This window comes from Lacerta agilis, chromosome 16 (assembly GCF_009819535.1).
Source record: "Lacerta agilis isolate rLacAgi1 chromosome 16, rLacAgi1.pri, whole genome shotgun sequence".
NCBI lineage: Eukaryota > Metazoa > Chordata > Lepidosauria > Squamata > Lacertidae > Lacerta > Lacerta agilis.
Window position 1 is genome coordinate 20,309,459 of NC_046327.1, and position 13,680 is coordinate 20,323,138.

General features: G+C 41.9%; 1 protein-coding gene across 1 annotated transcript; it reads right to left on the reverse strand.

Annotated features, from left to right (window-relative positions):
• Positions 1 to 768: 768 nt before the first annotated feature.
• Positions 769 to 13,401, reverse strand: LOC117061256 (C-type lectin domain family 5 member A-like). Its single transcript, XM_033173973.1, has 7 exons — positions 13,060 to 13,401; positions 11,582 to 11,670; positions 10,123 to 10,179; positions 5,484 to 5,537; positions 3,739 to 3,887; positions 3,144 to 3,253; positions 769 to 1,416 (listed from the first exon to the last, which is right to left on the reverse strand). The coding sequence occupies exons 2-7, from the start codon at positions 11,658 to 11,660 to the stop codon at positions 1,299 to 1,301; spliced, it is 567 nt and encodes a 188-aa protein (XP_033029864.1). The 5' UTR covers positions 11,661 to 11,670; positions 13,060 to 13,401; the 3' UTR covers positions 769 to 1,298.
• Between the last annotated feature and the right edge of the window lie 279 nt (positions 13,402 to 13,680).

A 13,680-nucleotide genomic window follows, 5' to 3' on the forward strand; every position in this document is an offset into this window, starting at 1 on the left:
AGAGTTTAGACTAAATGTGATCCACCTGGAGAAGGAACTGGCAAACCACTCCAGTATTTTGCCAATAAAACTCCATGGACATAAGGAGAAGCTTTGAGAAGAAAGTTATAGTTTCCAAGGCATGCTCTGGTTCATGGGGTCACGGAGAGTCGAACACGACTAAGATGACTAAACAACAACAAATAAACAAATTTCCCCTTTTTAATACAATAATAATCTTTAAACATTGCGTGTTGCTTTCCTGTGCCCACAGTGTTTTTTCCTGCATTATCTAGCTGCAATTAGGGGTGTGGGTGGGATGCCATTATGTTTTCATTTAAGGAACTGAAACCCAGGCATCTTTGGAAATCTTTTCCTGCAAGAGTGCTTGTCATTCTTCCCTCTTCCAGAGGCTAGTCCCCTAAACGTCCCCCTGGTGCTGTCTTCCCAAAGCCCGAGAAGCTTCTGACCAACTTAGGGAGGAAGGCACAATTTCCCTTGCCTCTGGCCCTAACTGTTCCCCTATGAAAAATTTCACTGCACACCACTGGTGATGTCATCAAGTTGTTGGGTTTCAGACACATTGAAGAGAGACACAGGGAGCTGACCTGCTTCACGCAAGATTTTAATGGTGCTTGTGTCTCCCACCACTAGAAAACAGATGTCATATCTGAAGAAGTGTGCATGCACATGAATGCTCATACCAAGAACAAACTTAGTTGGTCTCTAAGGTGCTACTGGAAGGAATATTTTATTTTATTTTGATTATGGCAGACCAACATGGCTACCTACCTGTAACATGCCCTCCAACGTTCCTCAGAAACTGTGAACCTGCTATCTATGCCCAACCTGTATCTATGTATCTATGTTTAAATAAACCATATTTCACACAAAAGGCTTAGTAAACCACCAGTTGCCTCATTCCAAAAGAAAGAAAAGCTAGGCCTATGCTGGACTCTTGGATTTTTCATGGCTCAAAGGAATTGCAGAGCACACAACACTAGGCCAAAGCCTCTAAGATTCAAAATAACCATTCTGGTTCTGCTTACACATTTCTGATATTATCAGTTCAAAATTGTAAAATAGAAAAGCACCCATCAGTGTGTGGACTTGGAGACAGGTTTAAAGAAGTTTTAGTTATTAGGAAATCATAATGCTTTCCCATTCATTGCTTTGAAGCCCAACCTGAGGGAAGGGTTATAGCATCTTCTCTGCATGGAGAAGGCTCTCCCAGATAGAGCTGAGAATGTCCAAGAATAAAAGTCCATGGTTCTGTCTTCTTCCTTGTTACATCACTGCATGGTGCTGTTTCAGATGAACTACTCAAGATTCTTCTCACAGATACAGAGGTGTTCTTGGTGGCATGACACTGGTTTCAGTTCTCCTGCTGCAATAGTTGCACATTCATCTGCCTCCGCTTTTGGTCTCATAGCAAAGCTGTAAAAACAGAGTGCAGCAGAACCGTGAAGTTGACCGTGTTTGCTACAACTAAGTATAATGGCTGGTCGTTGGCTAAGGCCCTGATCAACAACTCCTTTCCTAAGAAGGCTAACTTTGATGGAGAAGCAGAGGAAGGGGTTGTGTGGATCAAAGCCCCAGATCTTGCCCACCCAAAATGGCTAATTCCAAGTGTTGCTTCTCCATGCTCATGTTGCTTCTCAGGCTAGTTCTTCGGGGAACCAGATGGCACAAGTAAATGGACAAGAGGTGCCTTATTGGCCAACTTGTTAACTCCCTTAGCTTAAAAACTCCCTAGGAACGTCTAAAACTCCCTGGAGATGTTGTCCTCAGCTTTTTCAGACTCAGGTCCCACCTTCACTCCCAACCTGACTAATCAATAGCCTCCTCATAGTTAAACGAAATTGAATAAGCCATCAACGAAACCATGGCTTCAGATGATGCTTTGATGGCAGCAAATTAGTGAAGCCACCAGAAAACGTTCAGACAAACAAACAAACAAACAAACAAACCATAATTTAATAAACTATGCAGACAAGGACAACATATTAGAAAACACTTGTGTTCTTCTAGAAGATCACTAAGCAAAGAAAGAAACACACAGTTTTTAAATCTGTGCAGTACAGGATGTGTCATAGGGTAAAATAGGTAAATGACTCTAGGGTGGTTAAGTCCAGTCAAAGGTGTCTATGGGGTGTGGCGCTCATCTCACTTTCAGGCCGAGGGAGTTGGTGTTTGTCCACAGACAGCTTTCTGGGTCATGAGGGTCATAACTAAACTGCTTCTGGCGCAATGGGACACCGTGATGGAAGCCAGAGTGCACTGAAACGGCGTTTACCTTCCCGCCGCAGTGGTACCTATTTATCTACTCACACTGGTGTGCTTTCAAAATGCTAGGTTGGCAGGACCTGGGACAGAGCAACAGGAGCTCACCCCTTCACGGGGATTTGAACTGCTGATTGGAAGAGGGAATGAATCCGGCATATGGCTAGCGGAATTCAGCCATGATTAATAACAGGGCAGGGATTCTGGCAGAGATTCTTGATGTGACACTAGGACCCGATTTACATGTAATGTTAAACCAAAGTATGACTTAGCACAATTGCACAAGCATGTGGGCCTCCGGAGCAGAGTTCATGGTCGCTTTGCTGCACTGCTGGGGGCTAACCCATCATTTGGTTTAGTATGTGATCCAGACTCTGTCACATGGTTTGTCTTTTTCAAGGCAGGACCATGTGGGATAGCCAGCTTCATATAACCAACATGAATGAAGGGGTTAATTCCAAAGAGTAAGCTGTCCTGCCTAGGTCACTTCCCCTCACCTTGGGAGGAAGCCCTGTTGGGACTTAGCATTACATGTGAACTGAGCCTAGAGATGTTACGGCAGTGTCCTTGTTTTCATCTGTGAGATGTTGAAGAATATATCTTCGAGAGTAATGCAGAAGAGGGCATTCTGGCAGATGCAGCTTGCCATGCAGGCACGATAAAAGTTGCATTTGCTGAAATTACCACTTCTTGACAACAGCTCAATATGCAGGATACCGTTTTGGCATCAGGTCATCCTGAGCATCATTTTATCTGAAGGTATTCCGGCACTATATACAACAGAGAAATTTCCAGAAACAGAGCCAGTGAGTGAAGATGATACCCCATGGAGGATGTAACCCACCCACCATAAGAAGGGTGAAAGAGAATATCACACATACAGGTTATTCCTGAGTTCTGTGCCGTCGGTCCATAGCCATTTGTTTTGAGCCACTGCATATGTCAGTCCAATGAAATAAGCACCCATTGTAGTTTTCTTCTGAATAAACTCCTGGCAAGAAAAGAATGAATGAATGAATGAATGAATGAATGGGGAAAATCAGGGCAGAGGAAATCACAACTGGCAAGGACGGCCAGATGAAAAGGATGCTATTTGCCAGCTCCCACTAGGGCAGAAGAATCTATTTGTGCCTTCAATGACAATGATGCATTCAGACCACATGAAAACGATACCACACTTTTCGTCAATCTAGTAGCTTCCAGATGCTTTTGGCTACACCTCCAGCCAGCAGAAAACATCTGGAGGCCACCACACTGTTGAAGATTGTCTTAAAGGTTGTTCCCAGGACACTTGACAAACTACAATTCCCATGATTCTTCAGGGAAATTAATGTATTTTAAATGTGACTTGGATGTGCTTTACAGGTATGGTGTGAATTCTGTGCAAGATGTTCTCAACTCTCCTTATCCCTGGTTAAAGAAATTTAACTCCAGTGGCACATTTTTTTCCCCTCATCAAAGTGGGCTCAATCTTACCAGTTCTTTTCTATCATTGATGATCACCAGGTCCGAGCTCCATTGCATGCAATCATATCGGCAGTGGAACCAAACCTCCTTGGCTTCAGTAAACCAATATTCACTCCCTCCGTTTCTTTCCCATGTAGGAGGCTTCTGAGGAATCAGGACTGCAGCATGAGAAAAGGAGATGAACACATAAAGAACTCAATATTAATACAGTGGTACCTCAGGTTAAGAACTTAATTCGTTCTCGAGGTCCGTTCTTAACCTGAAACTGTTCTTATCCTGAGGTACTACTTTAGCTAATGGGGCCTCCCGTTGCCGCTGCACAATTTCTGTTCCCATCCTGAAGCAAAGTTCTTAACCCGAGGTACTATTTCTGGGTTAGTGGAGTCTGTAACCTGAAGCGTCCAACTCTAGAAAGGAATGATGACTCACAAACTGTCACCACCAGAGCGGATTTTGCCCCCATTCAAATGCCATCTCAGGTGTCTGCTTGCTGCTTTCCTAGACCCCAGTCTGGCATTCTTGATCTTGCTGAGACTGCATGCATGCCTCTAGTGAGGGGCAGGAGGGGCAATTTTGTGTATGTCTCTCTTCCTTCAGTGAGTGGATGGAGACAAGGTCTACAAGGTTCTTAGGCCTCCAGCTGGATATACTGAAGGTTAAATTGGAAAAAGGCATTGTCGTTTAGGAGTATTGGTTTAGTTACATATTTATCTAACTGTCAAAGAACTGTGTTCCTTTACTTTCTGCCCCCCCAGTATGTTCAGTGAACATGAATTGGCAAGGAGTCCCATCCAAAGGCAGCCCTGTTTAGGGAAGTTCTTAATGACTGATATTTTAATGTACTTTTAATCTTTTGTTGGAAGCTGCCCAGAGTGGCTGGGGAAACCCAGTCAGATTGGCGGGGTTTAAATAATAAATTGTTGTTGTTGTTGTTGTTGTCCCTATTACAACTGTGTTCCCTGGACCCACTCGCAACCTCTGCATGTTCATAATTAAACCACATCCACATCATACAATTAAAGCAGTATCGACCGACTTTAAACCATTGTGGCTTCCAGCATATACAAAAACATAATAAAACATTTTTTTAAAACTTCACTATGCAGGGCTGCCTTCAGATGTCTTCTGAAGCTTGTGAAATATACTCGGAGTCCTGTAGTGGTTTCATGCTCTTTATTGCAGCTTGTTGAACAGTGAACAGTGACTGAAACTTTCCCCCCAAAATGTCTGCTATATATACACAATGGGCCCCGCCTGATTGGCTAATTACGGGCTGCTCCTGTAGGCCAATCAGGTTGCGGATTCACTTCATCCAGGAGCCTGATTGGCTGCTCCTGTAGGCCAATCAGTTCAGTACATAACAGGTTGTACAGTTACTACTATTCCCAGAGATGTGGATTTTCATATGTTACTGGTGCCACAAAAGAACCGCCTACAGGGACTTGCCAGAACATTCTGGGTGCCAGAATGATGCAGCTTCAAGATTATTATTGTGACTGTGTGTGTGTGTGTGTGTGTGTGTGTGTGTGTGTGTGTGCCTGCCTGCCTGCCTGCCTGCCTTCCTGCCTGCCTGCCTGTTTTCCATCTCCTCAATCTGTACATTTAAAAATAAACAATTTATTATGAAAAGCATTAAAAGTCTCCCATGGATTCTCCTGACTAGAAAATACATCCATAACAACTCTCTTTTTTTTACAGCACAATATAATTAATACTACTGGTTTCTGTTTCCAAATAATCAAATGAGATGATACCTGTGGTTGCAATTGTAACTCTTACTTCAGGCAGGTTCGTAGTAGTCAGCGGTTCTGAAAACGAATACATTTTTGGCCTCTATTAATCAACTTTGAAAAGGTGCACAACTGTAGTATTCTTCCATTTAGATTTGGGGGCAATTTTGGTAGGTATTTCCAAAAACACTTTGGGTTCAATCTGGACTGAGTTAATTATTCATTTTTTCATTTCATTTCTATACTGCTTTATATTTTTAAGGGGAGGGAATCTCAAAGCAGTTTACAACCTACATTAAAACAGCAAATAAAAAATTTCCAAATAATACCTTACTGAAGAAAATCAAATATAAAGTATATATTTAAATACAATTAAAAATACAATTAACATTCATTCAAACATAATTAACAGGAAATGAAAAAATTATCCTAAACAGTTTTTTTAAGAAAAACAAAACACTACAGAGGAGGTCAACTGCAGAATGCATGTTTAGCAGAGCAAAGTTAACAAAAAAAAATCTTAAACATTTCAAAAGAAAGCATTACTAAGTGAAGTCAAATATAAAAGGCACATAATTGTAATTAGTTCCCCGTGAAGTTGATCCGACTTATATCATGATTAACTTTTCAAACTATTTTTTAAAAAAATTGATTTCAATACTGTAGAGCCTAAACGCATCATGACTTCAAGCTAGAGCTGCAAAGATCCCTGCAAATCAGGTCTTCCCTCAAAGAGGGCACGTGTTGCGATGCGACCTGGCAACCAAACCCTTGTGTTGTGGGTGAGAACGTTTGGATAGCCACAACACCCTATTGGTAGGTCCCTCGATGCTGGGTGTAATATGACCAATGGGATGCTAGCTAAATGGATCGAGGGACCTACATAAGCCTATGCACGTGTCCCTGAGTTTCCTCTTTGGGCCAGTGCATTGGAACACCCGCCCACCTCTCCCTATATTTAGGGCTTGTGCTTGACCTTGCTATGCCATCGTGTGTCATTGGGACAGAGGCACGGCAGGAATTTTCCCCATTTGGCTGATTGGCTGTTACCATTTGGGTTTCGCCACAACTTGTAAGGTTGCGGATAGGCTCTAGTTCAAGTGATAGGGATGGGAGAACGCTCTCGCCATCCCTATGCGAAGGGTATTCCGTTAAAGGAATCCAGGACTCAATGGTTTGGTCAACCCTGAGAGGGGTTGTGCCCGTGCCTGAGTCCAGGGGGACATCTGGGTGGTGCACTAGCCAGACCTCAGCTTTCCGCTGTTCCAGGTGTTTACTCTAGGCTGACCTATGCTGGTACCCTGGGTCAGCGCTACCTGCAACGGTGCAGAGAGCTAGTCAAACCAGAGCCTATGCAACCACTCACTTGCTGTAATCAATAAAGTTGTGCCCTAAATTCTGCCAAAAACCAAACCAAAAATTTGAGTCGTGGGCAGGAATCCCGTAAAAGAAATGGAGTGGCCCTCATAGTCAACAAAAGAGTGGCGAAAGCTGTACTGGGATGCAACTTCAAAAATGATAGAATGATCTCGATACGAATCCAAGGCAGTCCTTTTAACATCACAGTAATCCAAGTTTATGCACCAACTACCAGTGCTGAAGAAACCGAAATTGATCAATTCTATGAAGACTTACAACACCTTATAGAAATGACACCAAAGAAGGATGTTCTTCTCATTATAGGGGATTGGAATGCTAAAGTAGGAAGTCAAGAGATAAAAGGAACAACTGGCAAGTTTGGCCTTGGAGATCAAAATGAAGCAGGGCAAAGGCTAATAGAGTTCTGTCAAGAGAACAAGCTGGTCATCACAAACACTCTTTTCCAACAACACAAGAGACGACTCTACACATGGACATCACCAGATGGGCAACATCGAAATCAGATTGATTATATTCTCTGCAGCCAAAGATGGAGAAGCTCTATACACTCAGCAAAAACAAGACCTGGAGCTGACTGTGGCTCAGATCATCAGCTTCTTATAGCAAAATTCCAGCTTAAACTGAAGAAAGTAGGAAAAACCACTGGGCCAGTAAGATTCAATCTAAATCAAATTCCTTATGAATACACAGTTGAAGTGAAGAACAGGTTCAAGGATTTAGATTTGGTGGATAGAGTACCTGAAGAACTGTGGATGGAGGCTCGTAACATTATACAGGAGACAGCAACGAAAACTATCCCAATGAAAAAGAAATGCAAGAAAGCAAAGTGGCTGACCAATGAGGCCTTACAAATAGCGGGGGAGAGAAGACAAGCAAAATGCGAAGGAGATCGTGAAAGATACAGGAAATTGAATGCAGATTTCCAAACAATAGCAAGGAGAGACAAGAGGGCCTTTCTAAACGAGCAATGCAAAGAAATAGAGGAAAATAACAGAATGGGAAAAACCAGAGATTTATTCAAGAAAATTGGAGATATGAAAGGAACATTTCGTACAAAGATTACCACAATTAAGGACAAAAGTGGAAAGGACCTAACAGAAGCAGAAGACATCAAGAAGAGGTGGCAAGAATACACAGAGGAATTATACCAGAAAGATATGGAGGTCTCATACACTCCAGGAAATGTGGTTGCTGACCTTGAGCCAGACATCCTGGAGAGTGAAGTCAAATGGGCCTTAGAAAGCCTTGCTAACAACAAGGCCAGTGGAAGTGATGATATTCCAGCTGAACTATTTAAAATTTTAAAAGAGGATGCTGTTAAGGTGCTGCACTCAATATGCCAGCAAGTTTGGAAAACTCAGCAGTGGCCAGAGGATTGGAGAAGATCAGTCTACATCCCAATCCCAAAAAAGGGCAGTGCCAAAGAATGCTCCAACTACCGCACAATTGCACTCATTTCACACGCTAGCAAGGTTATGCTTAAAATTCTACAAGGCAGGCTTAAGCAGTATGTGGACCGAGAACTCCCAGAAGTGCAAGCTGGATTTCGAAGGGGCAGAGGAACCAGAGACCAAATTGCAAACATGCGCTGGATTATGGAGAAAGCCAGAGAGTTCCAGAAAAACATCTACTTCTGCTTCATTGATTATGCAAAAGCATTTGACTGTGTCAACCACAGCAAACTATGGCAAGTTCTTAAAGAAATGGGAGTGCCGGATCACCTCATTTGCCTCCTGAGAAATCTCTATGTGGGACAAGAAGCTACAGTTAGAACTGGATATGGAACAACTGATTGGTTCAAAATTGGGAAAGGAGTACGACAAGGCTGTATATTGTCTCCCTGCTTATTTAACTTATATGCAGAATACATCATGCGAAAGGCTGGACTGGATGAATCCCCAACTGGAATTAAGATTGCCGGAAAAAATATCAACAACCTCAGATATGCTGATGATACTACCTTGATGGCAGAAAGTGAGGAAGAATTGAAGAACCTTTTAATGAGGGTGAAAGAAGAGAGCGCAAAATATGGTCTGAAGCTCAACATCAAAAAAACTAAGATCATGGCCACTGGTTCCATCACCTCCTGGCAAATAGAAGGGGAAGAAATGGAGGCAGTGAGAGATTTCACTTTCTTGGGTTCCATGATCACTGCAGATGGTGACAGCAGTCATGAAATCAGAAGACGTCTGCTTCTTGGGAGAAAAGCAATGACAAACCTAGACAGCATCTTAAAGAGCAAAGACATCACCTTGCCGACAAAAGTCCGTATAGTTAAAGCTATGGTTTTCCCAGTAGTAATGTACGGAAGTGAGAGCTGGACCATAAAGAAGGCTGATCGCCGTAGAATTGATGCTTTTGAATTATGGTGCTGGAGGAGACTCTTGAGAGTCCCGTGGACTGCAAGAAGATCAAACCTATCCATTCTCAAAGAAATCAGCCCTGAGTACTCACTAGAAGGACAGATCCTGAAGTTGAGGCTCCAGTACTTTGGCCACCTCATGAGAAGAGAAGAATCCCTAGAAAAGACCCTGATGTTGGGAAAGATGGAGGGCACAAGGAGAAGGGGACGACAGAGGATGAGATGGTTGGACAGTGTTCTTGAAGCTACTAACATGAGTTTGGCCAAACTGCGAGAGGCAGTGAAGGATAGGCGTGCCTGGCGTGCTCTGGTCCATGGGGTCACGAAGAGTCGGACACGACTGAACAACTGAACAACAACAAAAAAAGGTCTAAAAACACAAAGAGAGAGAGAGAGCTTTCAGTCAACACCTAATCCTAATGCCCCCCTTGCATCAGGGATCAGCACTACTTTTAAGGTCCTGAGTGGGACTAATTCCAGAGGGACTTGCATCATGAACAGAATGATGTCTCAGATTTGGTAGCAAATCAAGTTTGGCTACTTTATGATGTCACCAAATTCAAAAGAGGACAATGCTTCCTGGTGTAGTACCATGGCTGAGCCTTGCCAATTAGGGTGCGCATAGTGTGTGACATCACAACATTATGTAGTCAATCAGGGTTGGATATGTGACCACATTACTGATTCACTGCAAAATAAAGTCAAATAAGAGTGACAGCAAATCAGGACAAAATAGAAAATTCTATCAGGACTATATCATCTATCAGGACAAATCAGGACTATATCATCATTGATCGATGAGTGTTGGGGAAACGATGGAAAAAATTGCATTTTTCAGCAAGAATGTTTGCAAAACCCATACACCCACCCTTCATTATTTAACAAGCTCAGAGATTCCCCAGAGAACTATTGTAGTGTTACCTGTATGATTCTCCTCAGGAATGAAGCTGAAGTTTCCCCTAGGGAAGATCTGTGGAACTGAAAACAAGAACATTTGGAATGGCGTCTGTCTGATGAGCATCCCTTAACATGGCTGCTAAAATTCAGTATGCATGCAATCATATTTCCTTGTCGGCTAGGAGAGCTAGTCCATCATAAGCACTAAGAGCAGATGATAAGACCCTTAGTGGCCTTAAGCGAGCCTCTGTTTCTGTCAGCCCCTTATCTGCACTATTGGGATAAAAATGGTCTATTTGATGGCTCTGAGGCATGACTGAGGGATGTGTACAAAGGCACTTTGAAGCACTCAGCTTGCCAGATCAGGACAAAGGCCTATCTGGCCCAGCATCCTGTTCTCATAGTGACTAACCAGATGAGTTTTGGAGGCCCCAAGCATGATGTGAGTGCAATAGCACACTCCTCGCTTGTGTTCCCTAGCAACCGCCATATAGCTTTTAGTCATTGTTAGCCTTATCTTACATGAAGCTGACTAAATCTCTTTTAAGGCCGTCCAGATTTGCGGCCATAATAGCATCTTGTAAAAAAAAACAATTTCCATAGTTTTATCTAGGCACCGTGTGAAGAAAGACTTCCTTTTTGTCTGTTCCGAATTTCCCACCATTCAGCTCCCTTAGATCACCCTGTGCTTCAATATTATGAGAGGGGGGGGGGAAACCTCTCCCTGTCTACTTCCTTTGTGATGCCTCCCCCACTTTTACCTTTTTCCAAGGTAAAAAGTCCATAATGTTTTAACATTTTCTCATGGGGGGGCTTGTTCTAGCCTATTGATCATGCTCCTTGACCCTTTTTGAGGTGTCAGGATCAGAACTGTACACAGTAGGCTATTGCGGGTGTGGGCTCACCACAGATTTGCTAAAAGGCATTATAATACTGGCAGTTTTAATTTTTATTCCTTTCCTAGTAATTGTGGGATGATGTCAGTCAAGTCCAACATTTTAAGGGAGGACCAACTGCCACTTTGTGTCAGTTAGTTTTGGTCTGTTGGTCAGATAGGCTGCTGCTGCTTAAAGATGTGTTAAGAGACTCACTAATATAGTTTATATCTTTTGTTTTGTAACCTAAATATGTACATGAATGAATCTGTCAGTAAATTACTTTGCTTTGCTTATTTATCATATTCATGTGCATCTTTATTTTGAGAGGGATATAGGGATTGACAATCAAGAAAGGACGAAAGACTCAAATGAGTCAGCAAGCCGTTTGCCGCTCTGCAGGTTTAAATAAGGAACGTTTGGCTCTGCAACTATGTTATATAAACGTTCCCACAATAATCTCCTATTCAACTTTTTCACAGCACTAAGGGGACATTGTCATTGACATAAACACATACAGAATACAATAAAAATGATGGATATGACAAGTGAAAATAAATATGAAAGTAGAAAGGCAGCCTTGAAACTAAACACTGACCAATACTTACTGAAAACAAGGAATAGGGATGTCCCTGTAAGCTTGACCAACAAGAGGATTATTCCAGGAGCAATATGTGCCCAACCCATGTTGGCTAATCTGAAAGAGTTCGGTAGTGTTTCATTAGCACCCAAAGATCATGGTTTATGTCACATGTAATAGCAAGCTTATTGCCCCATGTTGCATCAAATCCAATGAAAAATAAGTTGTGCATAAAACAAGCCCCATTGAAGCCAATGGGTTTTTTAGTCACACAATTACCTTAAGCATTAACAACTATAGCTGGATAGGATCAAAGGATCCTCAACAGACCAGCACTTTCAGATGTATTACAAAAGTAATATTGATTAAAGTGTAAATATAAATTAACCCCTTCTCCCGATGGACAGTATTTCAGGATTTAGATTACATTTCTTTAAAGCTCAATATATCCCACAAGTAGAATTAAGTATCCTCTGTTTAATATAATATTCAATCTACTACAACAGGTAAGGCTATTTCCCCCCTCTTACAATGTTCATTATTTTCTATGACCTATAATCAAAACAAATAACTGTATTTGTTGGATAGTATACCCTCCAAGTGTCCCGGTTTTCCTGGGACAGTCCCAGAATTACAGAAGCTGTCCCGATTCTGATTTGATCTTGGGATGTCCCGGTGTTCCATTTTCGTCCCCTCCATGTCTGAGAGAACAATTAAAAGTGGTATGTGTGTTGGTGCAAAAACAAAGTCCTGTTTATACTGAAAATAAAATACCTGCACTAAATGAAGGAAATTGTTAAACTGGCATTCAAAGCCCTTCCTGTAATTTTGAAGGAAAATGTCACAAATCCATTTTAACTTCTTTAATTGCAATGCACCAGAAGCCAGCCATTTCTTAGGAAATATGTGAAGTGTGTATTCCTTTATTGTAAATGGAGCCTTAACACTGTCTACTCAGAAGTAAGTCCCACTGTATTCAACTGAGTTTATCCCATGTAACTGGATAAAGACTGTTCAGCAATCCTAAGTATTTTTACTCAGAACAAAGTCCCACTGAGTTCAATAGGATTTACTCTCATGTATGTTTCTGATCATTCTCAGTTTCTATTATTATTATTATTATTATTATTATTATTATTATTATTATTATACCCCACCTTTTTCCTTGACAGGGACTCAAGGCAGCTTGCAGATTTTATTTCATTCCGTTTATCTGTAGTTGTACATAATCCCCTCCCTCACACATTTTTTTTTTTACAACAATCCTGTGAGGTAGGTTCAGCTGAGAGATAATGCCCTTATTTTCATCTGAGAAATGTTGGAAGCTATGAGATAGATCTCCTTTTCATTTTTTCTAAATTCATCTAACCCTTCTTCAGTTGACCCTATTTTCCCTTAAAATGACCAAACCATGGTTGTGTGTGTGTGTGTGTGTGTGTTGTATTTGATAGAAAATATACTCACGCTCTTCTTTAAAAAGAAAAGCAGATGAGAAGCAAATGTTACCTATTAGAAAGACTCTGTAGAGATGAGAAAGCTTTCCGTTTCAGTTCGTTAGAAGACAGCAGACGGTTTGATTTCCATTCCTTGTTTTGTCGATATTCTGTGTGATCCTGCCTTTAGCTCTCCGCTATGAGAGAGGGGAAATATTTCTTCTCCCTCCCTCTCTTGGTAAGCCAAAGTCCTGACCGACCAAAGTCTACCTCTTTTTCTTCCTCCTCTGTGCCAACATCCCAGTTATGACATACATCATTTTCTTCCTCTCTCTCTCTCTCTCTCTCTCTCGTGGCTTCCTGCTGACTGAGACCTTTGGAAATCAGACTAAAGTTTGGCTGGCTCACAATATTGCGTAACGCTGCGGATCGGATGTTTGAGGAACTAACACTTTCTGGTGGTTCTTCCCATCCTTCAGTGTATATTTCAGAAATATTTTGAATAAAGAAAAGTGAGTGTCTTACTTCGATTGTACACTCTGAAACAGGCTCCCCCAATCCAGAGGTTGGGCGTTTATTGTAACATAGACTAATCCTGATTAAATCAAATCCTATTCAAATCTAGCTGGATTTTTGGCTGCGTACATTTGGTCCCCCACCCTGCACTCAGCTCTCACCTGTGGCTCCTAGAAGC

Coding starts and splice junctions, on each gene's coding strand:
- LOC117061256 (XM_033173973.1), bottom strand. CDS start 11,660: ATGGGTTGGGCACATATTGCTCCTGGAATAATCCTCTTGTTGGTCAAG. Junction 5,538..10,122: donor TCCTGAGGAGAATCATACAG/GTAACACTACAA, acceptor ATTCGTTTTCAG/AACCGCTGACTACTACGAAC. Junction 3,254..3,738: donor TCAATGATAGAAAAGAACTG/GTAAGATTGAGC, acceptor TTTTCTTGCCAG/GAGTTTATTCAGAAGAAAAC.